Source organism: Pelobates fuscus, chromosome 12 (assembly GCF_036172605.1).
Source record: "Pelobates fuscus isolate aPelFus1 chromosome 12, aPelFus1.pri, whole genome shotgun sequence".
Classification (NCBI taxonomy): Eukaryota; Metazoa; Chordata; class Amphibia; order Anura; family Pelobatidae; genus Pelobates; species Pelobates fuscus.
In genome coordinates this window covers 82,086,283-82,113,507 of record NC_086328.1, presented here as the reverse complement: position 1 = coordinate 82,113,507, position 27,225 = coordinate 82,086,283, and the positions used below count along the sequence as shown (strand labels likewise).

The following is a 27,225-nucleotide window of genomic DNA, read 5'->3' as shown; positions in this document are numbered from 1 at the left end:
TTTTAACTAAAAAGCCATATTAGTTTGTCGTGTTTTAGTAATCTTAATTGTTTTATTGTTAGTCTAGTTTTAGTTGACTAAATCGCCAGTAGATTTTAGTCGACACTACTAAAATATAATGGGTTAAGTTAAAGCCTCTATCTGCCTCTTTTGTCTCTTCTCCAGCCCTCTGTGTCTTCCCCCAGCCCCTCTGGATGTCTCCCCTCCAAGCTACTATCGGCCTCTTTTGCCCCTTCCCCAGCCCCTCTGTGTGTCTCTTTCCCTCCATAGCCCCATGGGTGGGTCTCTTCCCCCAGCGTCTTATCTCGTTCTCCCCAGCCCCTACATGTTGCTTTGTTCCCCCTTCCCAGCCCCTCTATGTATTTCATCTCCCCCAGATGTCTCAATTCCTCCCACAGCCCCTTCACATTTCATTCCCCCCAAGTGCTCATTTACCACCCAGCCCCCCCATGTCTCATTATCCCAGCCTCCTCAAGTGTCTCATTCGCCCAGCCCCCTCATGTGTCTTATTCCCCGAGCCCCCCCATGTGTCTCATTCCCTCAGCCCCCCATGTGTCTCATTCCCTGAGCTCCTCATGTGTCTAATTCCACCAGCCCCCATGTGTTTCATTTCCTATCCACCCCCCCCCCCCCCTGCCCACATGTGTTTTACTCCCCAGTGTTAATTTTGGTGGCAAGTTTCAATTTAGTTTTAGTCATAGTCTTTTGACTAAAAAGCCATTTTAGTTTCAGTCATATTTTTGTCATCTGAATTGTTTTAGTCGACTAAATCTGACTGAAATTGTTAGTCGACAAAATTAACACTGGTGGGCAAGAGAGACTCTGGGCATGATAAAAGGTAACAATGTATTTTTCTAGTACAGTGCACTCTGGTGAGTAGCCTGCAACAAGCTAGGGACATGGATACCATAAGTTGGGAATACAGATTTGTATTCCTTGCACTATGGTGTCCCTTTAAAACTAACAAATTATACCCCTTCTGGTTAAAGGAACATTGCAAGCACCATAACCACTATAGCATGATTTGACACTTTACCTGGGTTCCACCAGGTACCCATCAATGCCAGAAAATAAGTTGGGTACTCAGCTAACCCTAGGTAAATTGTTAAACCGTTCACAAACGGTCTGACTACTTACCCTTGGAAGGCACCATAACCACTACAGATGGGTGCAGTGATTATGCTGCATACATAATTTGTGTAACACCTCCTTCATTTTAGGAAGCTATGCTGGGTGATAACGGCTCTTCTGGCGAGTATCTTAAAGGAACACTATAGGGTCAGGAACACAAACATGTATTACTGACCCTATATTGTTGAAACCACCATCAAGCCCCCTATAGTAAAATCTTGCTTTTGATCCAGTCTACTGCTGCTTACTCTGCCTGCTTGGCTGACATCATCGCAAAATGCCTGAATGTAATGATTGTACTCAGCAGAACAAATACATTAAGCTGTAGTTGTACTGGTGACTATAGTGTTCTTTTAAGTTTAATCTACATTGTATACACTACAATGTAGTGTATTGTTTGTATGCACTTATTTGCTGATTGCACTTATTGTGTTTTTTCTTTTGTGTACTGTTGATTGTATACACTAGATCTACACTTACCTGAAGGTAAACTTGTAATCTACATAATTTGATGTACTTGGTATAGTTATATATAAATAATAAACTTATACAGAAGTAGCCCAACTTCATATAGCATCATATGAAGGCATCGCTAATAGGATCAATACAAAAATCAGAATTTCACTGAATTATTGCATCTTCTGCTCCCTTTCAGGTCTCGGTTCTGGTCAGTCTGCGATACCTTCAGACCTCTATGGATAAGATCACTGGTGTGGAGGACATGGAAACAGATTCAGAAGGATTCCTTCTGGAGAAGGGAGTGGGAGAGACCCTTAATAGCACAATAGAGAAAACAAAAGCCCTTTTCAAATCCAATCAGGTGGAGACAGAGGGGGGAGGGTAAGTTGGTGGCAAATAGAGGTAGGAATGAAGGAATAAAGTTATGGGGGGTATAGAGACTTTAGAGATATTCCAAGGCTGCTTGTATATTAAGTACCTGCCCTCTATAACCAAGAAACTGGTGTGCGTTATCCCTATGTGTCTGCCCTAAACACGTATGAGAGGGAGGACTGTCTATAGAAGGTGGTGGTATACCCAAATGTAGCTTCCATAATGTAGATTAAGCAGAGACATGAATAAAAAAGAGATACTGCTTCAAGTGTGTGTTGTACAGTGGGGAGTATGGGATGGGAAAGATACCCGGGATGTATTATGATGAAACACACACAAAGGAAGAAGTACAATGACATACACAGACATGGCTGTACAGACTGTGCAATGCACAGACAATGAAACCAGTTTTACAATAACCCTGCTTTAAATTGGTGTGTCTTCAATGTAAACATATTTAATAATGAATACAGAATTTGTTGTCACAGTTTGTTTATTCATATGATACACCTCAGCCTCCATATAAATAACCCTGAATTAAATAATGGAATACCATGAACACAGTTTCATAAAATAAACCCTTCCAATCCCCGAAGTAATAATGTAGTATCAATGTAGTAACTTAATCCCCATGTACTAAAGTTTCTCTTCTCCAAGATATCATGCCTTGACAGCACAGAAAATAAATGGAGTGCGTAACAAGGAACTTTCTATGAGAAGAAACCCACCCTACTGTCCTCATATTTAATTGACTTCCATAATAAAATTACATATGTACATCTGACCTCAATCTTAAGGTCATGTTATTCTGTTGTATTTTGCTGGCCTCTACCAAGACCATAACATTTTAATTAAGGATTTTTAATACGTGCAAGTCTGACCAATGTATTATGGCTTTATTACTTCTCAGACGTAACCTGTAATTCATAGACTGGCTTCTGCCGTATGGTTGATTGGGTGCTGTCATCACTATTTCACAAGTGGGATTGTACCTATTCATAGTCAGTACATTTCAAACCAATATCTGTGAAAAGATCACCAAAGTCTAAACTCTCCTTGAGGTCACCGCTAGTTATTTGGTCCTTACAGTCACGTTGAATTACTTTTTCAATACTGCAATGACTCTGAGTACTAGAGAGACACTTAATACTGCATACTTCTATGTATAGCACAGATAGGGAGGGATATAAGGGAGCACTTGCAGGAACTACTGTGGAAATAATGCCCGAAGAGTAATCCCCAAGTCTGTTTTCCTTGTGCTAGGGCTAGCTACAAACAATGGCACTATTCAGAAATCCTAGTTTTTTCCAATGTGAGGTTGAGAAATCCATTTGCTACAGAAGTTGAAATGGGGTAACTCTGCTTTGGAGCTGTCTTGGGTGAGAGCTCTGCAATAAAACATACAATGTACACTGGTGACTGACCCATGTGACTAGGTGCATAATTGTCCATGAACTATTTTTTACAGAAATCAGAGGTGATGTGAATGAAGATCATCAATGTACATTAGCATCTGACCTGACCTCAGTGTTAAGGTAATATCTGTACAGTAGGGTCTGACCTCAGTGTTACGGTAATATCTGTACAGTAGGGTCTGCACTACGATCATGCCGGCACATTGGGGTCTGGCTTCTACATGAAGATGATATCTGTACATAACATTCTAAATTAAGATCACACAAGTACATTGGGGTCTGATCCTCTTCCTAGTTTCTCCAGCGCTTCTTCCTGTTTGAGCTTTGGTTTTTCGGTTCTTGTGTGCCAGACCCAAATCTGTGGAGGAGAGAACAATACAAGAGTTACACGACAAGACAAGCAAGAGGAAAGATTTTATTATATATATGGTGTTGGTTTCGGAAAAGCATAAATATATCCTAGAAAAGAAAAAAAATGAATGGCAGATGAGGAAAACACAACCTGTTTTTTCTATCTGCTATACAAGGGCATTGAGGTGGGAGGTGATTCTATAAAACATTACAGTAAATTGCTAACTCTTCATGCTTCATGTTTTCATGATAAATCAGCACTGAGACCATTTGTATAATTAATAATTATTTTCTTACATGTTGGGCATATGTGGAAAGGGTTTCTGCCCAAGACTGACCAGGTATATGCCAATAAATGATTATATGCTCACCAAATAAACTATTTAGTTGCTTGAATGTGAGTGTGGAATTTACATGGTCTACTCAAATTCACATTCTGTTTCCCTAGTAATACAGAGTAAATGATTACTGAATCATATCAAAACACACCTTAGTACAATTATCTGCTCGAGGTTCCAGATCTTCCACTGATACTAGCTGTCCCAAAAGACTGCTTTCCAGAAAGCCCCTCTCTGCATTGGGGTCAAACCGAGCCTCTGGATGCATTAAGAGCAGTGTCAAAGACACTGCAAATCCCGCCATGTCTATGGGAAATGGTCTGTGTGTCTTCCAAGCGGTGTGAAATCCAACAACTCTGCCTTTATCTACCAGTGGCCCCTCGTACCGCAGGCCCCCGACCAACCCAACTGGCCAGACAGAGACTTTCTGCGTGTGACGCATCTGTAATAAAGAGGAACAATGTCTGTAAAATGGCTTAACGACTAACTTCGTCATAATAACTTTGTTAAAAACAATTAGACACACAATTAAAAGACAAGAGATGGATGAACCAGTTGACTCACAGTATAGAAAGTGCACACACATAAACCACGAGCAAGGGCACAGACAAAGCATTAGGATAGACAAACAAGAACCTGGACATAAGAAAAGATGTTGGCAGTAGACACACAAGAGCTTGTAAATTAAAGGGACTTTCCATAACAATTTAATCGAAATTAAGGCGTTATGGTGTGAAGAGGTCCCTGGGCACAGACTTACATCAAGGGGTTAAACTGTTAACGATTTAACTCCAAGTCTTGAATCTATCTCCTGTCAGATCTGCACAGCTACTTCGGTTGCAGACTGAGGCTTGAATCGGGGATCCTCTGACTGGAAATCACTGACTGTAACATGTTCAGCCTCACCTTGCGGTATTTGCAGTAGTTGCCTTCCTGATAAATGCAGAAGTGCCGCTCAGCGGTCATGCGGCAAGATATCTGACTCCTGCGACATCACCAATATGTAGCCCCACGTCCACCCACGCTACTGACGATGTCGACGTGCGTGTGACGTCACGTAAAGGACGTGCAAGCATGTCCTGGGGGTCAAAGGCCGGGTACGGTCAATCGGATCTGAAGGAGGCTTATTTAAACTATTTTTTTCCTTTTACTCATTGCCCTGGCGTGGTTTCCCTTAGTGGTTGTCTCTGAGCGTTTATTTCTTGTTACTGAGTTTGGCTTCGTTTTGACTTCCCTGTATTCTGGTATCCCTGCCTTTTGGTTTTCCCGCATCGTTGTGTCTCTTTCTGTGTCCCGGACCTCGGCAAGTATTCTGACTATCTCTGGTACGTTAAGTCCGGCCATTCTAAGGCCCGGTAAGACGTTCCCTTTAGTCCTAGGTGTGATACAGTTCTGCGTGCTGGATCAACTAGTAATCCGGACACTGATTTCAATAAAGTTGTTATGGTGCACAGAGTGTTCCGTTATAGAATACAGACAAAAGAGAAGGTAGACACTTGGGTCTGAGAATAGTCGAAGATGTCTGCTGTAGAGACACCTGAGGTTGGGAGTGAAAGTGTCAGGATTATAATTGATCCAGCACACAGAACAATATCACACTTAGGACTAAGGATAACGTTTAACGTCGTACTCGCTGGGGACCGGAATGGAAGGAGGTCGGGCAGCGGTTTGCCGCGACCAAGGTAAGTATACAATATCTCTGTCGGCGTGGCCGCTTAGTTTATGTGCAGCCACACCGGCAGAAGAACGGGGAGCCATGACAGAAAGAAGCTGATGGTATACAAAGTTAAAAATCTGCTAATTAGTAGGGACATGATGAAGACAGAAACATGGCGAATGGGAATGAAAAACAATGCTAGAAAGAAACACATGAACTGGGGAAGGAGTGAGTGCACTCAAAAAAATACAGAAGTTGCAAAATCATCTAAGAAAAAAAGAGAAGATATAGCCATAGTCTAAAATTGGCATACAGGAATCAGAAGGAGAAGAATTATGTGGTAGGATATCGACACTTGCAAAGGAGGGTAGCACTGAAAATAAAGAGATGTTGCATAGATTATGGGCAGGGTGGGGGGGGGGGGGGGGGGTTTAGTGGTCTGGAAAGAGAGCAAATGGGGAAGTATAGAAGATTTTACGATAGGAAAGCAAAAGACGGTTGGGGACAGCAAAACCAAAGCTGAACAGAGTAAATAAAACAAGATTAAAGAATTAAAAGCAGCTAAGGGAGATGGGTTATTAGAATGAAGACAGAATCTATACAATTAAGAAACAAATTAAACAACAATGCTAATAAATAATGAATTAGGAAGGAGTTGAAGGAGGCATGTAGTGAGTAGCTAGAGATTAAAACAGAAGATAAAATTGTTACAATCTGATTACAGTGAGGTTGTGGAGACATGTAGAAGTAAGAATAGAAGTAAGTAAGTGAAAGTTAGGGAATGGAAGAGGCGGAGAAAACATAGTACGAATGAGTCAGATAAAGGCAGGTGTGGTACCCAGAGACATGCACAAATTGAAAAGGAATGAGGTAGGAGCTCAGGATGATCAAGCTTCTCTCTAAAAAATCTCACAAAGTCTGATGCTTGTTTAGAAAGTTGCATTTGATAGGTTTTGGCCTCATTCATAGTATATATATATATATTCTGTGAATGAATATATACTATGAGTGTCTACATTCTTTAATTTCCATTATTTGTCAAAGCAGATCTCTGAAGTCCTCCTAGAAGCCCTGTCAATCATAGTGCTGCAATGTGAAAGAGACCTTGAGCCAATGCTTCCCGGAGCATATGTTTGCAAATCCCAAGACTGGGGGTCCCAACGCATCAGCACTGATGTACCAACGTATGGAATGAGAGGTGAGAAGTGTTGAAAATCAAGTTTTATGACAAAAAAAAAAAATGTGAGAATACGCAGAGAATGCATTCCCCAAAGCGGTCCATATTCATATTAAGACTAACATCAATCGCTAGCATATGGCGAGGGTTATCCTCACAATTTTAAAGCTTAAAATTAGACTGATCTACTAGTTACTAATGTCCACATAGTCTCAGGTAGGAAAGTGGGTGCATCAATTTATGAGTCGTGTGGTTGGCCCACCACAAATGGGGCTGTGAATCAAAGCAAGGAGAGACAATAGATATGAGAACCAGGGTGGTGGCTAAGGTTTTGTGAAGGGATACATTATCAGTAAAGAAAAGAAGTTAAAGAGAGGGGAAAAAATAGATAATAATAAAAAAAAAAATACAAATCTCTCCAACTTACATGGGGGCCATGGACAAAGAACTACTAACTTATTTGGAATTAGAGTTTTGTAATAGTGGGAGCAGCTTTAGCTGCATTCAAAAGAGGTTTCATTAAAGATTTCTTGTACTCTTTTTAATATCACTTCAATGGACTGGCTTTACAACAGAAAGTTGCATCAATCAGCACAATAACAATAAAATGTTGCTAGACAGACAGTTCCTAAGTTGTGGCCTCCCCACTAATGAACTGACACCAAACAGACACTCCAGTGGTGTCTTGGGGCTTAACCCCTGTCAAAATGATAACAGTAGAAAACACATAATCTTCTCTCCATTTACTATTACAATTTACTACCCTTGATTTAGATTAAAGAGATAGCTCTCTCTGTATTACGCTGCTTATGCTAGGAGCTACCTTCTGGGGATAGGGGCTTATTGATTAGTACTGTCTGGACATTCTTTTCTCTGCTTACACACAGAATATGTTTCCACTTCAGACATTGACCATATTTATGTTATTAAAGTCTATAGTAGAGTCTGGTGAAAAGGGGAACTACTAAGCGGAGCAATAGGAGGATTAGCCTTTTGGCTTTGGTTATGTTTTTTCTCTTTTCTGTTCTTGACCATCACATTTGTTATAGAATGAGTTTGATAAGAATTTATCCATTTATTTTTTCATTCAATATTTTTTCTAAGCGATTAATAGGATATCCAGTTATCACTCTCCTGCTGGGTCATTAGTCCAGCAGAAAGAGTGTTTTCTACCGTTATCAATAACAATAAAAGAAAACAAAATATCTTTAATTTCTTCACACAGAACTCCTACTAAAACAAAGAAGGGGGATGAAGCACTGAGCTGATGATGTTTAGTTGTTTTGTGGTTTAGTGTCACTTTATGAGAGACTGGGGAAGATACTGACCGTTAAGTGTTATTCCCGGCACTCTGATTCAGTAACGAGATTATACCCCAACACGCAGGATCCAGCTAAACAGAAGACAACACAGAGGGAAGATACGTCTACCGGTCCTTAGAGTGGCCGGACTCGACGTATAGAGGAGAAGTACAGAGTCAGGAACGATCCGAGGTCAAGGGCACAAAGAGACAGCGTAAACTAGGACTAGCCGGGGTCTGGTACACAGTAAACAGCAAGCCGGCAAACAGAACAGATAAGGATAAAGAGAAAACGAAGTCAGAATACAAAGCCAAGGTCAAATATGAAGGAACACAACTGAACACCACAAGCGCTAAAGGGAACTGTAGCAGAAACCACGATAGGGCAAGGAACTAAGGGAAAGAGGTAAGTATAAATAACTAAACATCTATTTTGATTGGTCCCTGTCATATCCACCCCCCCCAAAAGGTAATTGTATGGGGAGTGTGGCATGACAGGGACCAATGGGAGACCTTTTCTAATTTAGGCTCCCACTGTCCCTTTAAGAGCGCGCCCGAGACTCGCCGCGCTTTTAGAGTCAGGCGGGACACGTGACCGCTTCTCGCGGTCACTGCCCGCCTTCCAGTTCCAGCCGTCGGATGAGCCGCGCGCGGCTTGAATAGAGGACCCCGGCCGGCACCCGGAAGGGTAAGTACCGCTACAGATTCACAAGGCTTCCAGGCCTGTTTTTTTTTTTGTTTTACCTGACAGAGGTCCTGGCCATCGAACAATTCTTACAGGGTGAGACTGGAGTGAATTGTTTAACTAGTGGATATAACGTCTGTTTCCAAAGAGCCTACGTTTATCTTCTACTACAGCGAGTTTGGGGTTCCGATCGTGGAGCACCAGATCAGTAATTCTGATTGCGAGTATCCTTCTACATTTGTTCATTGAACAATTCTAGACAGCTTTGATGAGGACGTTCTGAACATTAGGATCTCTAATCAGTGACTTTCATTATAAAATAGTATGAGGGATATATAAGACAACTATTTTTTTTTAAACAGTGATCCTCACGTTATCCAAAGGGAATTCATATAAATCATGTGTGTAAAGTATATAAAACAAAGTTTTTGTTTTTTTACCTCTTTGAAGATATTGACACTGTAGGTATTGTCATCATCAGCAAAATATACAACTCCTCGGTCCATGGGTGACTGGTGCACCCTTAGCCAGCGGAGAGCCTCATTACGCTGCTCCACACCCCGGGGCTTTAGCCAGTTTGGCTCTCCTTCCTTAAGCTTCATGGGTGGTGGAGTCTGGACATTTAAGTGAGTGTAATGTAAACCACTCTGCGCCAGCAAATCTGCTACTAAAGGTGAGCGTACTGAAGAGTCTTCTACAAGGATCCAGTGCAGAGCAGGTACCAGAAGCAATGTTTGAGACAAGCGGGTAAGTTCTGCTCTTTGGTGGGGACTGGAAAGGAGACAGGAGATAGAAAAAGTGAAGGGAACAAATGTGGTAACAGGAAACATAAAAAAACAAACAGAAGAGAATTCACAATAGTACACCATGAGATGTATTGTTTCTCAAATGAATGGAGGATTAATAAGGACTATATAGAAGCTATTTCATGGTGGTTATGTTAAGTTTTTTTTAAAAAAAATATTGAAATATTGCTAACCATAAAGAATCTACCCCTGTAGTGCAATGGCAGACATACACAAAATCCTAGTACTGCTCACATATGAGAAATATTTATCACCAGCACCATATATTTTGTTTTTAATTTAAACCAGGGGTTTCAAACTCAGTCTACCTGAGGCCAATACATCTTCTCTGCCCTCTGGCCAATACGTTGATCCCTACTCCCCGATGGAGACATTCACCCATGCAACCTGAATGAGGTCTTCTAAATGATGAAAGCCTATTTTTGGTGAATGCCAGTGTTTTGGGAAAGAACTAGCTTGACTATATTGAGCAGGTAAACAGTCAAGTTAAATTTGTTTTGGCTCATGTTACTGGAACATTTAACCAAGTTTGTCAAAAGCCAAAAGTTAAAACCAACACATGAGGGTAAAGAGTAGAGAAAACCAAGTAAAACCACAGGAAGTGTTGGCACATGTCATTAGATAAAGGCAAACAGTTTCGGGAGGAAGGTAATGCATTAGAAAACAAGCAATAAGTACACACACATATGTAATTATAGTTGAAGCAAAAAGAAAGATGAAGGATGTATGAAGAACCATATCTGCATAGACATGTGATACTTAGCACATATTGGAAGAATTTGCTGCAAACTACAACAGCAAGAAGATATGAAACTTGATTATTAAATGATACTACTAACCGTTCATAGGTTGGTGTCACTACATATATAATGGGCAGTTGGTCTACTCCACCTTGGTTTCCAGGTTCTTTGGGGCTTACAGGATTATGCCGCCCCCTGCCTTCCCGCAAAATTTGTGAGCAATTACATGGCTGTCCTGTCACAAAAAAACAATATATATATTTGGTTAAATATGATTACACCCCTTAAAACCTTTAAGAGTCGTACAAAGCCATCTCACTGACTGACCCCTGCACTCCAGCCCAAATTCCGAATGACACATCTGATCCCTTCTGTTTCTCAATGCTACGTTTTTCCACATCCACCTAGCCTTTCTGTACAAAAGGGTATCGCAACATGCAACCTTCCAGTTGCTGTAAAATGCAATACTCAGCTGAGGGTTCATCAATCTGAAGTCCTCAAGCTGCCACAAAGCTAGAACATGCACTCGCACAGCACTGGGTTAAAGGAACACTACAGGCACCTAGACCAATTCATCTCAATGAAGTGGACTGGGTGCCATGTGCTCCCACTTCTAAACGTAAAGCTGAAGACATTGCTGTTCTGCAAGAACAGCAATCTTTTCTTTGCCTGGTTAACCTGCATGTAGTGGCTGTCACTATGACAGCCAGAAGAGGCGCTTCTGTAAAATAACAGGGTAAAACTCTGCTATTTTAGTCCGATGGTCTCAGAGAGTCTTACAAAGCTTAGCTATGGCAGCTACATCAAGGAGAGCAGGGCATGGAGGGGAAAAAAGATGAGTTAACTACTTTTGTTTTTTACCTTGGAAGTATATAGAGTTAGGAATACAAATATCTATATTCTTAACACCACAGTGTTCTTTTAAAAGGATACTCTAAGCACCAAAACAACTTTAGCTTCATGAAACAGTTTTGGTGTATAGATTATGCCTATGCAGTCTCACTGCTCAATTCTCTGCCGTTTAGGACTTTAATCACTTTTGTTTCTGTTTGTGCAGAACTAGCAATACCTCCCCTGCCTGCGACTTACGGTACACAGACTGCCTGAAGAAATTGTTTCATTTTCAATCAGATCTGACAACACTGTTTGTTTACTTTAGAAGTGGTCATCTCCTGCTCTGTTAATTGCAATTTAATCACACACGAGGCTCCAGCAGGCTCTTAACAGAGGAGGAGAAAATAAACTCTAAATGAAACAGGATATTCAATATAGGAAGTTTAAACATTAGATCTCTCTTCAAAGAAAATGTGTATGGAGACTGTGTAAGTCATATGCAGTGAGGTGTTCCTAGGGCTACATAACCAAAGTGATTTAACTCCTAAGTAGAAGAAAATTAAGCAATGAGACTGCATGGGGCATGATCTATACACCAAAACCACTTTATTAAGCTAAAGTTGTTTTGGTGTTTCCTTTAATCCTCTCTACAGAGCCCTGACTAGATGACATTTAAATAAACGAAAGGTGGAGGGATGCAGATTGTCTAGCCCTACTTAGAGACCATGACCCTAGATCACATACCAAGTTGCAGAACAGCATACAGGAGACCAAAAATGGAGACCACAAAGTAAACCAAGAAGATATTTCTGAGCTTCAGCCTCATGTTGCTGAGAAAGAGGGAAAGTGCTCAGTCAACGAACACCTGCCAGGGAGAGAAGGAAAAGAAAAGATGATGTGGGGAATTCCACTTTGTAAAAGGTCAATTCATGAACACATTTACTGGTTTATAAGACTGATTGGCTGACAGTAACATATAATGAGAAACAAAGAGAAAAAAATCCCAGAAAAGACCAGATTAGCTCTGGGCATCCCAGCTGTTTTAAAAGAGGTAACAATCAAGAATTAGCAACCCCAAAAGATCCCAGACACCGGGGAAGGCTCCCTCTGGGAAACCTGGAGCCCTAACAAAATTGTTCAAAGAGTATGCTGAACGTATACCGGAGAACACAGATTCCAATATGGCGCCGGCGGCCCTCCTTCCCGAGTCCGCACCCTCTGAAAGTGCCTCCAACTATGCAGACCCAGACATTAGAGAGATCCTGAAAAATCTCCCCTCCCGGTCTGATTTTGGTGGCAATGCTCGGCAAACTCGAGACCACCTTCCAGACCAGGCTAGAAGGCCTAGAAAAGGAATGCAGCCACGTGGGTCACCGGGTCCAAGACTTGGAAGAAGATAGGGATCTGATCCACTCACAAATACAAATGCTGACTTCCAAGGTAGAATCACAAGCAACTCACCTAGCACACTTACAGAGATCATTGGACGATATGGATAATCGGGGATGGAGAAATAATATCTGGATCCGAGGCCTGCCTGAGGCCAGGGGGAAGACCTGCACAGTATCCTAAAGGAGCTATTCAACTTAATATTAGGTAAGGCCGCTGACACACCGATATTATTTGACAGAGCACATAGCTAACTCAATCCTAAAAAGACTCCCACAGAGATATAATATGTAAATTACATTATTTTCATGAAAAAGACGAGATCCTGCGGGCGCTCCGATCCACAACACCACCACTACTTTACCATGGGCATGAGATCCAGATTTTTCCAGACTTATCGTTTCACACCCTCCACGCCAGGAGATACCTAAAACCCGTCACGGATCAACTGCAAACCCGAAACGCCAAATACCACTGGGGCTTCCCATTTGCCCTCATCATGGCACATACGGGAGCCACTCACATCATTGCCACGCATCAGGATGTGCACCCATTTATTAGAGCACTGGGGCTGAATCCAGTACAAGTCATGGACTGGTACTCCTCCGACCCGGCACAGAACATTATCCCACTGCCACAACGCCAAAAGGTGAGGACACCTTTTAAGAAGAGACGGTATATGGCAGAAAACACACAACACCCAGCCAGTCGAGATGGACCCCAGGACCAATAGACTTCTCTAAAAACTGACCATACAGCAGTCATGCTCCCGAACACTCACCAGACTCATACACCTGTTCTCTGGACATTGAAGGGACCCAGAGGTTCCGCCATACCTTTCCATTACAAGCCTTTTTGAGCGGTCTTGCATCATCCTTGGTGAAATCCAAGCACCGGCAATACACTGGAAAGGAACTATTTCCAATCACCACCTCACAACAAGACCAGCAGGGAAAATGGAGAAGTTCAGGGTTCTGTCTCTTGTTCACCACTCAATAGGTCTCACCACTATCCCTGATAGGCCCTCTCAGATACAGCGATTCTGAGAGTAACCCATCCCTGCCCCTAGCGGTCGGGTACGGGTCACCTGGCCAACCCCAGGATTCTCATCCTCACACTTTGTACCTTCCCACCAACGCCCCCATTTGGGGGAACCCCTGTACCGTGGTCTACAGACCACAGTTCCTTCACACAAATCGCAGTCTAGAACACCCAAACCCAGATGGGGAGCATACAGACTTAAATTTTGCTACTGCCTAAAATCTTTCTGCAACTCATACAGATTTACTCCTGGTGGCCCGCCCGCGTTCACTATTGATTCACCTTCACACACCCACCAGTTTGTTAGGTACAGTGGACGACATGGTCTCTACTTCTTTAACCATCCCTCACAAATAAATACGCACTAACCTCAAGAATCGTTATTCGACAAAGTTTATATAACTAAGTCACACTGAACCCTCTAACTTTCACAGCAGTGTCAGTGTAGAGTGTTCCCTGCAGACTCAGGTTAATCTCAGGGATCTACATCAGCGCTAGTACCTTTATACATAACTACACTACCTAAACACTCCTGAAAAGAGGCGAATAGCACTCCAAGAAGCACATCGCCTTAATGCAGAGGTGGTCTTTCTCCAAGAGACTCTGTACCGACCATACCTTATAGGCGCTATCCCATAGGATACTTTAGTAATTACACCATATCCAAATCAAGGGGGATGGCGATCTTTCTGGGGCCACTGTACCAATTGCCTACAAGGATCACAAAGTAGACTACAATGGCAGGTACCTATTTGTGAAGGGGCTAATTGGCAACACCCTTTAGTGACTTTAGTGAATATATAACTCCCGTACAGAAAACAAGGATGCTCACTGAGTAAAATACTAAACACTCTAGAACAATTTACGGAAGGCCTCCTGCTTATAGGGGGGATTTCAATATATCTCTGGACAGCTCGCTAGACTCCACGTCTGCCTCACATGCGTATCATATTCCCACACACAAACAAATACACACTCTCCTCGACACTGCTCAACTCTTTAATTGTTGGCGGACACTACATCCAACAGCTAAAGACTATTCATTCTACTCCCACCCAACAGGCTCCTACACGAGGATAGATATGTTCTTCCTACCACACCGCTTCCTCAACCTAATATCACATTGCACATACGGCCCGATCACGCACCCTTGTCTCTTACCGTCCGGATCCCATCGCTCCACCCTTCGAGGGCCAATGGAAATTAAACAATACCCTCCTAAATGACAAAGACCTCCTAACACAAATTAAGCTAACCTTAGACCAATACTTTACACAAAACTCTACTCCTGCTTCCACTTACCCTATGATCTGGGAAGCACACAAAAGCATCATTAGGGGCAAAATTATCCAATTAGCATCAGCCCAAACACGTAAAAGGGATGAAAAGACAAAATCCTTATTAGCCGACATACGGTCACTAGTGGACAGTCACAAAACTGATCTTGACCTATCATCTACATACAAAAAGTTAACAGACAAGAGATCGGAGTTGGCTATCCTTAATGGAGCCCAAATCAAGAGGAAGCTGCTCCTCACTAAGAGCCTGGAGGTAAATGTGGATGCCTCTTAGCGCAAAAAACAAAGACAAACTACGTTCATGCCCTCTATCGTAAATTCCAAAGGCGTAAAATCAAATTTAATGACGGACATAACCGAGGCATTTCACGACTTCTATCATAAATTCTACAACCCTAGGGAGACCCCACCATAAAAGGGTGGAACATAAAGTGTCGGCCTTTGCAGATGACATGCTATTCACAGTTTCTGACCCTGCCCACTTCTTGCCCCACATACTGCGTGAAATGTCCATGTACAGCGAGGTCTTGAACTTCCAGGCAAACTTAAGCAAATGCGAGATCCTGACATTAAACATACCAGACCTAGTAAAAACACAATAACAATCGGCCTTAGCGTTCGCTTGGGCGAAGGGGTCCATCAAATATCTAGGGGTCTTACTCCCCTCAACACTATCCCAACTTTATGACTGCGGCTTCCCGCTTTTTATTCAATTAATATCCAAAGATCTCACCATAAGCTGTGCTAGCTCTCTCAAGTGCTACGAACTCACCTGAGCACTATATAGGTCGTCAAACATGGGCGCTGGATGTTAGGGTCCTCAACACAATGGTTGGTTAGATTCTCACTGTTTTACCTTTTATCTAAAAACCTGGCGGGACACCACTGAAGAACAATCTACTGCAATTGACACACACCAGTCTCATGCACTTGAAGTTTGATTTTATAAAAACGCACGTTTGTTCAACTTGTGCAAACTTGGATATATCTTTAGGATTCTGTTTCTAACTGTGTTGCAACATTTGATTTTATGTGGTGTATTGCCTTGGAATAAATAAAGAATTAAAAATATATATATATATCCAAAGCTCTCACAACATGGCACACACCGCAATTTGGCTGGTTCTGCAGGATAAACATACTAAAGATGAATGTCCTACCCTGAATCTTATATTTACTCCAAGTCCTTCCTATTACCCTATCGAAAACATTCTTTGCTACCATACGCAAACTATTTACAGCATTAATTTGGTCACACGAACACCCGAGACTAGCATACTCACTACTGACTAGACCAAAGACAGATGAAGGACTGGGACTCCCTAACGTGGAGACATACCACGATGCAGTACTACTGGCCAGAATATATGACTGGACAGAGGTTGCCACAGACAAACAATGGGTGGCCATTGAAGACGCGTTCTTCCGCGTCCGCATCTACGCGGTGCCATGGCACAAATCGGGACAAGCACTAATCACACATTCATAACACCTGACCGACCATAACTCCCACATTGAGACTGTGGTTGCACAACAGGCATCATATGGATATCTCTCCATATCCATCCCCACTCTATCCAATCTCACATAACCCACTCTTCAAACCAGGTGAAGATGAGACCACTCCACCCCTTACCTAACTTTACTCGCGTTACTAGATGACAAAGGAATTAAACCCCTAGACTCCTTACTACCAGATAGAGAACATACGACACTACAAAATTTCCAATACCAACAACTAACACACTTCCTACAAGTGGGAAAGTTTACTCTCAACGACAATCGTACACTCACATGATTCGAACAACATACTCTGAAAAGGAAACGGATAGCCACCATGTATACACTATTACAAGATACACAACTGCCACATTCCCTCCTGTTTAGAGCTAGCTGGGAAAAGTGACTAAACCTCACACTCACGGATGCAAATTGGCAACAGATTTTCTTGTCGACCCACAAATCCTCAACTAATTCAGCAACACAAGAAAGCAATTACAAGAGGATAGTCAGATGGCACTATACCCCTGCCAAACTCAAACGATTATACACAAACATGTCTGGCCTATGTTAAAGATGCCTACAGGCTGAGGGGAACTCAGTGCACATTTGGTGGTCCTGCCCAGAAATCCAAAAATTCGGGACCAGTATGTCCAGACTTATCCAAAACATCACGGGGTGCACTTACAGTTGACAACCGAAACCTTCATATTCCACATACTCCCCACCCCGCTACCAGAATTTGTTACCATGCTCCTCAGGCATCTGCTCACTGCAGCGTCCCAACTCATTCCAACACACTGGAAAAAAGCTAACTCTCCATCTATCAGGGAATGGATACAAAAAGTGGAGGGCATTAGGATAATCGAAGAGATTTGCTTCTCCCTTTCCAAGAACCACCAAATATACTCATACACATGGGAGCCCTGGTGTATATTCTTAAAAAATGGCCAGGCAGAAACCGACATCTGCCCCATGTGAGAGATCTCCAAGGGGAGGCTTATTACAATGCAGCCATACCCAGGACAGTCAGACACAGATGATGGCGCAAGTGGCCGAGTGACCGATCCGAAACCCAACCCCATTGCCCCCTCCCCCATCCCCCTTGTACACCCTCAACAGGTAAAACCAGATAAAACACTTACACCAATTAGCAAACGCAATGACTTGACTCTCTCCGGAGGTGGAGCAGGGGTCATGACATGCCTAAATATCTCTCTCATGCCTCGGGCAACGGTACGTGACCGAGGACTGTGGGAAAAGCACAGTACCACCCCCCCACCTTGGGGATATCCAACGAGTAGCATGAACCCCTGAAGGCAAAAGCCAGACAAGTATCCCTGCCTGGGGAGGCTTACTCCCTCTACAAATACCCCACTTCTTTTCCACTTCGATTACTGGAATAAAAGGGAATCATAACATGTCACGTGTCCTTAAGGGGTTAATTCTGAACGCTGAGTGAAGTGCTTTGTTACGCATAATGACTTGTGATATGCATAGTTAATGTGTGAAAATGTTATAATTAATAGAAAGAAAAAAAAAACCATAGTTCGCCATAGGCTTCCTCACAGATGACGAGTGGGTATGACAAACTGTCAAACAGGAAAGTTACTAATTATAATGGTCTCCAGTACAATGCAGATGTCAACAGGTGTTAACCTGTAGGAGTAATTACTATCTGCAAATTTCAAATGTACCATCTGTATAATGCATATTGCCAAATCTTCAGTCCTAACATGTATACCTTTTACTCGTATGCTTTCTGTCAATAAAGAACTATTAAAACATTTTTTTTTTTAAATTGCATCAGAGAATACAATGTGGCACAAAAATCACAATTGCGTAAATAGTGTCAGTAAAAAAGTGCTGTAAAAAATAGCATGCAAATTTAAAATATACGCTTTCTTCTATTTTATAGTATACAATAAACAAGCACGATAAGGAAATAGCCTTATACTGTGCTTTGTGGACATTGTGCAATATAGATAATGATATGTGGACAAAGCATTTCCATACAGTATAAATAAAGGTGCAATTGCAGAAAAGGTTTTTATCAAACAAAACTACTAATGCGTCATCGGGTTCTGGTGTCATAATGTGCACTGTTCAGTATGAGATTCCAGACTTACACTGTACAATACACTATGCAATATTAAATCCTGGTTTTATACCGTAAGAATCCCCATGTTGTCCTTATAGTGTACATCACACAGTGAGCGCCACATCCTGCTCTTATAGTGTACATCACACAGTGCACCTCCACATCCTGGCCTTACAGTGTACATCACACAGTGCACCTCCACATCCTGCCCTTATAGTGTACATCACACAGTGAGCGCCACATCCTGCTTGTATAGTGTACATCACACAGTGCACCTCCACATCCTGGCCTTATAGTGTACATCACACAGTGCACCGCCACATCCTGCCCTTATAGTGTACATCACACAGTGAGCGCCATATCCTGCCCTTATAGTGTACATCACACAGTGCAGCGCCACATCCTGGCCTTATAGTGTACATCACACAGTGAGCGCCACATCCTGCTTGTATAGTGTACATCACACAGTGCACCTCCACATCCTGGCCTTATAGTGTACATCACACAGTGCACCGCCACATCCTGCCCTTATAGTGTACATCACACAGTGAGCGCCATATCCTGCCCTTATAGTGTACATCACACAGTGCAGCGCCACATCCTGGCCTTATAGTGTACATCACACAGTGCAGCGCCACATCCTGGCCTTATAGTGTACATCACACAGTGCAGCGCCACATCCTGGCCTTATAGTATACATCATACAGTGCACCGCCACATCCTTCCCTTATAGTGTACATCACAGATGCAGCGTCACATTCTGCCCTTATAGTGTACGTCACAGATGCAGTGCCACATCCTGGCCTTATAGTGTACATCACACAGTGCAGCGCCATATCCTTCCCTTATAGTGTACATCACACAGTGCAGCGCCACATCCTGGCCTTATAGTGTACATCACACAGTGCAGCGCCACATCCTTCCCTTATAGTGTACATCACACAGTGCACCTCCACATCCTGCCCTTATAGTGTACATCACAGATGCAGTGCCACATCCTGGCCTTACAGTGTACATCACACAGTGAGCGCCACATCCTGCCCTTATAGTGTACATCACACAGTGCAGCGCCACATCCTGCCCTTATAGTGTACATCACACAGTGAGTGCCACATCCTGCCCTTATAGTGTACATCACACAGTGAGCACCACATCCTGCCCTTATAGTGTACATCACAGATGCAGCGCCACATCCTGGCCTTTCAGTGTACATCACACAGTGAGCGCCAAATCCTGCCCTTATAGTGTACATCACACAGTGCAGCGCCACATCCTGCCCTTATAGTGTACATCACACAGTGAGCGCCACATCGAGCCCTTATAGTGTACATCACAGATGCAGCGCCACATCCTGGCCTTTCAGTGTACATCACACAGTGAGCGCCACATCCTGCCCTTATAGTTTACATCACACAGTGAGCGCCACAACCTGCCCTTATAGTGTACATCACACAGTGAGCGCCACATCCTGCCCTTATAGTGTACATCACAGATGCAGCGCCACATCCTGGCCTTATAGTGTACATCACACACTGCAGCGCCATATCCTTCCCTTATAGTGTACATCACACAGTGAGCGCCACATCCTGCCCTTATAGTGTACATCACACAGTGCAGCGCCACATCCTGGCCTTATAGTGTACATCACACAGTGCAGCACCATATCCTTCCCTTATAGTGTACATCACAGATGCAGCGCCACATCCTGGCCTTATAGTTCACAACACCTAGTACAATGAAGCATCCAGATACTTTTTACAAATCTGCACAGAATCAGATTTGGTGGAATATTCCACTATTTTGGGCAGAGAAATTCACTAGTTTACAGTTTAAATTGTCAAGAATCCTTTCTTTTGCTGTAAGTGAAATCTACTTTCCTTATATAGAAATAGGTTACATTGTGCCCTTTGAACAGGCCTATTTATAAAAATGTTAACAGATAGCTTTTTGTACTTGCCCTACATATACATATATATATATATATATATATATATATATATATATATATATATAATATATATTAGTGCAATGTTATTTTTTTAGTTAACAAGTTCAGATTTTCCAAACTTTCTTCAACTCTTCCATTCCTCTTACTTATTTTTTAATTCATCTGCACACTTTCTAGTTCCATAACACCCTGCTTTATAATGCCCAAAAACAACGCATTCAAGGTGAATATGATATATTAATTTATAAACATGTGAGATTATGTTTTTTGTCCTGTGTCTTAGTACTTTTATTTTTATAAATGGCTATCCCATACCGGCCTAAGCAACTGCTATGTGACATTGCACATTGTTGCCTGGTCTGTTTTATATAGCTATTCGCAAGTCTGTATCATTTGTTGATTTCCTCAAATCAGCACCTTTTAGGGTACAAGTTGCTTGTGCATTCCTCACAAAACGCCAGGGTTGCATTTATATACATTAAATCTCATCTACTATTTGGCTGCCGAGACCCCTAATTTGTTCAAATCCCTCTGCACCAAATTAATGTCTGCTCGTACGTTATTACCGTTATTACCAAGTTTTGTATCATGTGCGAAAACTGACTTGCTTACTGCAAGATCATTAATAGAATATAATAAACAATATGGTGAGAGCACAATGTTTTAACAGAATATAATAAACAATATGGTGAGAGCACAATGGTCATTAATACAGGTTGAAGAGAAGTGGAACCAGGACAGACCCCTGAGTGAGTCCACTTACCACCCTTAACCTTTTCCGAGGAATCATATAGAATGCCTTGACAAAACCCAAATAAATCACATCGACTGGAATACCTTGATATATACTTCTAGCTGGGAGTCGGTGACAGACAGAGAGTTACTAAGTCACTAGTAGGGTTCCCATTATGGTCCCGCAAAATTTGCAGGACCAATGTAGAGTCTTTTCACACTCAGTATGAAGACACCAAATGCTTTAGTACAGTGCATCTCTATGTGGAGAAGCTGCAGTGCGCCCCCGAATGCTTGCCTACGGAGGATGATGATGATCTCAGCCAGGGGTGCAAAGGGGGATGAAAAGCAAGTAATGAAAGATAAGTGAAGCATCTTTATTTTAACTTTTAATAGAGTAGGCTATATCTAAAACTCTAGGAAGAAACTGTAATGTTAGAAATACATGTTTGTATTTCTAACGTTAGAGATTCAACTGAAAGGACAACTTTCTCCTCGAAACTATTTTTGAATATAATTATAATTTCATCAAGTTTTAAAAGGAGATATATTTTTTACATTAAGTTTTTGTAAAAACAAAAAACAAAAAAAAAACGAGAAAAATTCAAGTGTATGACATTCAGTATATGACAGGATCTTTCAGCCATTTACATACACCTTGGGTCAGACAGTGTTTGAAAACTACAAGTTAGTCTCTATGGTCTTCATTGCTTCTGTGCAGTGACCGAAGCAGGGAAAACCACAGAGATGAACGGTCATTTATTTATTTTTTAATCAACCCCTCCTCTTAATCACCTCCACTACATGCGAACACAAATGATTGAAAATAAAAATAATGCAGATTTTTTAAATTGTTTTCAGTACTTGCCTTTTTGTTGTTTTAGATTAAATACAAATCACAATTCTAAAACCCCATTAGTTCCAGCAGAGAGGAGTCACATTGAGCAAACTATGTACGTTTCTGCTCTTGCGTTATAAAGGTTAAACAGAAAACCAAACCGGCTAAATCAATCAGTCCCTCCCTTAATTACCTCCAGTAAATAGCACACAAGTGTGTGAAAAGGGAAAAATCAAAATAGCTTTATTAAAAAAAAAAAAAAGTGTGACTAATTTCATGCCTGCGCCAAAGTTGTTCCTGATGCGCCACATTCATTATAAATCGCATAATGTGTCCTTTATACATGCCACATTCATTTTGGAAAGCTCAAACATTGTCTGAGACTCCACCACACAGGAAACGGCAGAATAATCGGATGTAAAAAGAGGCGCCTTTTTTTTTTAAAAACACAGCAGGTGTAATTTTTTGGGGATTGGTAAATTAACCCAGAAAAATAGGCGCAAATGTGCCTGAAATGTGGTGAATAAACTGCCACACCACCCTTTTCTCATCACAAAGTTGTCTTGGGATAAACGAACAAACCAGCCCCATAACAATGTCACTGAGATTAAATTGTTGTGGGAGCTGAAGGTCCAGTATCAATGGACAAGGCTAGGCTGACAGCGTCAGTTGATGAACTCAACCTGAGTTCATGTGCATTAGGTCCCCGATGCTTCTCTATGAGGAGCAATAGATGGGACCATCACAGAGGAGACAATGCCTCATCCGTGATGTTGCTGCAGGAGAAGAGGTGAGCAGCACCAAACGAGTCTCAGTACTGGAAAAAGCAGAGTAAAACCTTTATTTTGAAAATTTTATAGTAAATGGACAAACCTGAAAAAGAGTAGGGACAGGAACACTGTAGCGTTAGAATTACAGATCGCACCTGGCATCTGTAGGTTAGAATGTTGGTACCAAGCGCTGTGATCCATTTGCACATGTTCAGTTGTTCGCCTTGATCGCATTGGAACGCAACCTCAGCATGCATTCAACCTGTAAGCCCCTTATTGTTACTCGGCTCAGCGGAGGAAAAATGCAGCACCCGACATGCAAGGAGAAGGAGTCCCTCAAACAACTGTTGACAATAGCAGACAGGCAGCAGCAGAACCTGATTAACTGTTCTGGGCTAAAATGTCCTAAACCCACGAGGGACAGGAAGATACTGGGGTGTTTTGGGTCTGATACTATCTTATAGTAGCCAGAGGTGGAGTTAAGGTTGTGGATACTAATTGACAGGAATATGAAATCTTTTAGACCATAACTGTCCTTCCTGAGGAACTTTTGCAAAACCCACGTTACAACTGCCACCAAATAAAAAATACCTTAAAAGGTTTTTAATATGACTGACATTTCTAATGCAAGTATCAGTGGCAGACAGAACCATTCCTCACTAGGAAAAGGCTCATGTCACTCCAGGAGCTTCTATTTCTGGTTTATGGGGTCTGTTCTTATCCAATAAATTCCTGTCAAGCAGTGAAATACGGGATAAATGTAGTTAATCCCCATAAATAATTTCATTACTCCCCAGATGAGTGGAAAAGCTCTATAAAGTGAATAGCGGCCATACAGTAGCTTCAACCTGAAGTTCAACCTTAAAAAAACATTCTTTTATGTTGTTGATCCATAAGAAGGCAAAAAAATTCAAATGTACCTATTTCCAAATATGCCACAAAAAGGGGGGGAAAATCCTTCTTGACTTCATAATGGCAATCAGATATCTCCTTGGATCAACAACCTATGTACATATATATCAATTAAATTCTTGAATGTTCAGTTTTTGGAAAGAAAGCACCCAAGTTATCTATAGAATCTGATACGACATCCTCTTTAATTAGTGAATTCCCCATCTTTATGGCTCTTACTGTAAAGAATCCTTTCCACTGCTGTAAGCGAAAACACATTTCTTCCAGTCTCAACGGATGTCCTCTTGTCTGTAGTATATTCCTGCTAATGAACAGTTTAGCAAATAGTAGTTTGTACTGGCCCTGTATACATTTGTTATTTGTATAGTGCTATCATATCCCCTTTGAGATGCCTTTTTTCTAAAATGCATTTTTCTACCACTCCTTCATAATGTTTTCATCCCCCTTATTAATTTTGTAGCTTGCCTCTGGGTTTTCTCTAGTTTCTAGAGACGTGGACTGTGCATCTTCTTCTAAGGGCTTACTCCTAGTTCTACAATATGTGTGGCAGGACCTACATTGTATGCCTAAATATTTATCTAAAGTCTACATCGCTCACCCTGGCTTTCCCTACCTTCTAGCGGTACCAGGGAGCCAGAATAAGCCATTAGTACTTCAGCGGGACCTAGCTGTTTTCTCTGGAACTGATTTTGTCCAGGGTTCAGCGAAAGGCCGATCAGAACTTTAACCTGGTTGCGTTTCCCAAATTCCTCGAGGATCTGAGCGCTCTTTTGCCAGAATGGGCGCTCAGATGAGACCTTTCCAACAGTATATTGCTTCAGGGTTGTTTTATTAATGCTTATGTTTTTTTTCATGTTAGACGTTCTATATCCAGGAGATAATTTATTTAGCGAGAGGTGACTTTATCTCCCAGACACAGAGACGCCAGAGAGTGACTACCTATGTGAACAATGGAGACCCCGTATATAAAAGACCACCTTGTCCCATTAAACGTTGTCATTGTCCCAACATCAAGTCTTCTAAAGTAGTGTGGAGGGATTAAGGGCTATAACACTGAAGAGCACTTTCTTTTAGCTCGAGGGATATTCCAGCAGAGATACCCAGCCAGGGTATAGGAGTTCTGCTACAATAAGGGCAAAATAAGTGTAGGCAGCTCATAAATTATTAACCCAGCTGGTTTACAGCTGTAGTCAATTTAAATCACTAGTCTATATTTAAATTGTGATTTTTAAACATAAAGACTCATTTTTGCTGGTAATTATGATCTTAACATTTTGCAACCATTTAAAGATAAATTTAGAATATTAACTTTTCAGATTAGTTCAACAGTTAAACTAGAACTGACTTTGTAATACAGGTAGTCCTCACTTTACAACTTACGACCAGCTGTGTAGCGCGAGGATTCAAGAGATTACCCACGTTAGAGAGCTGGTCTTTGTTAAGGGAATTTTCCACAAACACAGATTAGAGGGATTCCCTGCTCTGGTGCGTTTGTCTATGTTTGGGAAATTTTCATGCTACAGAACTAATCCAAATTCCATGATGAATAACCTTTGGACTATAATGCATCTTAAATAGAAACTATTTTAGATAGACTTTCTTCCAAAAGCATTTTATTAAAAGATATCCAGTTTAATTTAAAAAAAAAAATCTGATTTTTTTCTCTCTTTTTTAAAAATCATAGATTGGTATCCACCCTTGTTATATGTCACTGTCAGAGTTGGTGCAGGGTAGTAATATTGAAAATCTTGAGAAGTGAAACTCTTTGGGATGCTCTTTTACCCATCTACATGTCAGATGTGGCCCCTCCAAACATAGAGTTTAGTATTGTTTAATTCAGTCCTCTCTGCACTCAGGAGACCGTCAGTGATCATGATCTCCCTTCCTTTTTGGATGAAAATCTAATTGCGACAATTGCGCCAATAAAATGCAGCGATCGATTCATAGGGAAGCAGAACACTAGATTCTAAGCTTGTCGTCATCAACCTATTGTTCCTGTACCTGTTTATAATTGTTTAATTTATTGTTAAATTTCCCCCTTTATAATATTGCCAATAAGTTGGTGTTCCATAAATGCCAATAATAGCGCATCCATTTGGACGTTTTCAACAGTGTTCAAATGGAGTGAATGAAGCCTTCCTGGCTGCAGTGTGACAGCTGGAGGGTCTTCATAAATCAATTCATAAAAGTGCAGATTTCTCTTGACATAGGTACTTTTTTTGAATTGGGACATGTGAGTCCAGACTGCGCGGCAGGAGGGCTGCACGGTTCAAGGGACGTGAGTCTCCCTCAATGTGCCGCGCGGAGAGGTCGGACCGGGCGGCAGTAGGCGGTCTGCGCGGTTCGAGGAACGTGAGTGCCCCTCAATGTGCCGCGCGGAGAGGTCAGACCGGGCGGCAGGAGGAGGTCTGTGTGGCTAGGTGGAGGTAAGTAATGCCACAGTCTATTTGCTAGGATCATGTAATTAAACTCCAACTTTCTAGGCTACAGCGCATGTCATGTCATTCAATATAAAGCGGCACTGTCACCGTCTGGAAACTTTGCAGGCTTTGTAAAGACCCCCAAAAGTGACATTGTCGCTGGGGGTCCGGTGCCTGGGGAGGGCAGACAAAGGTGAGTTCTACTTATCTGAACCTGTCCCTTGCAGGCGCCATCATCTTCTTCATCCAGTGGGTCCCTTTTCAGCTCTTGGAAATTCAGCTCCAAGAGCTGACATCACTCATTTACTCTCGCACATAGGTCTATGGAGGATCCTGCAAGACTCTCCATAGATAAAACCAATTCCCTTCAGCCGTCGAGATGGTGTTAGCTCAACCCAGTCAGACTTAGGAAATATACTGAGGCACAGTTGAACCTTTTTTTGTCTCTGTATATCTAAAATCCAACAAAGTCAAGATGAGTATTTCATAAAGATTCTATCATTGAGGGAAGTGACAGTGCCGCTTTAACACCTCTATCTAGCAATAGCAGGGTGTGTGTGTGCTTTTGCCAGTTTCATATTTAAAAGAACACTATTAAAATATTACAGAAACAACATAATTAATTAGGAACGAGCAATTGGCTGCAAATCAAATAATCACACACCTTAAACCATATTCAGCTAAAACATGAAACTACCTGCTTTCAGCCAAAATATGAAATTACCTACTTTTTGCTAAATATTAGGGTCAAATTATATAAACAAGTGAAAGGCATTCTATAAATATACATTAAAACAGGCACTGCTTTGTAGGTGCACCTTTTATAATGGTCCCTGTTACTTGCAAGCATTGTCCTATATACGTTTCAATGTGTACAGTAATAAACAATACATAATAATAGACATGCATGCAGGGGAGAGCTCAGTCATCACCTCTCTCCTCCGCTACCTCTCTACTTCCCAGTCCATCCCCGTACACACGGAACCATGGAGTGGGGAGAGAGAGAGGGGG

At 41.8% G+C, this 27,225-nt stretch overlaps 2 protein-coding genes across 3 annotated transcripts in view; one reads left to right on the top strand and one right to left on the bottom strand.

The window, feature by feature from the left end:
- The window catches only part of ROM1 (retinal outer segment membrane protein 1), a 17,539-nt gene extending 15,090 nt beyond the window's left edge, over nucleotides 1-2,449 (top strand). Inside the window, exon 3 of the mRNA XM_063438144.1 lies at nucleotides 1,787-2,449. Within this exon, the coding sequence (XP_063294214.1) occupies nucleotides 1,787-1,975 (189 nt within the window). The 3' untranslated portion in view covers nucleotides 1,976-2,449. The remainder of the gene's footprint in view (nucleotides 1-1,786) is intronic.
- B3GAT3 (beta-1,3-glucuronyltransferase 3) lies at nucleotides 2,438-27,225 on the bottom strand. Of its 2 annotated transcripts, XM_063438146.1 has the most exons (7): nucleotides 27,147-27,213; nucleotides 12,727-12,833; nucleotides 12,010-12,130; nucleotides 10,531-10,666; nucleotides 9,326-9,656; nucleotides 4,218-4,508; nucleotides 2,438-3,735 (listed from the first exon to the last, which is right to left on the bottom strand). In XM_063438146.1, the coding sequence occupies exons 3-7, from the start codon at nucleotides 12,089-12,091 to the stop codon at nucleotides 3,637-3,639; spliced, it is 939 nt and encodes a 312-aa protein (XP_063294216.1). In that variant the 5' UTR covers nucleotides 12,092-12,130; nucleotides 12,727-12,833; nucleotides 27,147-27,213; the 3' UTR covers nucleotides 2,438-3,636. The 2 variants fall into 2 exon arrangements, with proteins under 2 accessions (XP_063294216.1, XP_063294215.1); XM_063438145.1 differs by lacking the exon at nucleotides 12,727-12,833 and having other exon boundaries at nucleotides 27,147-27,225.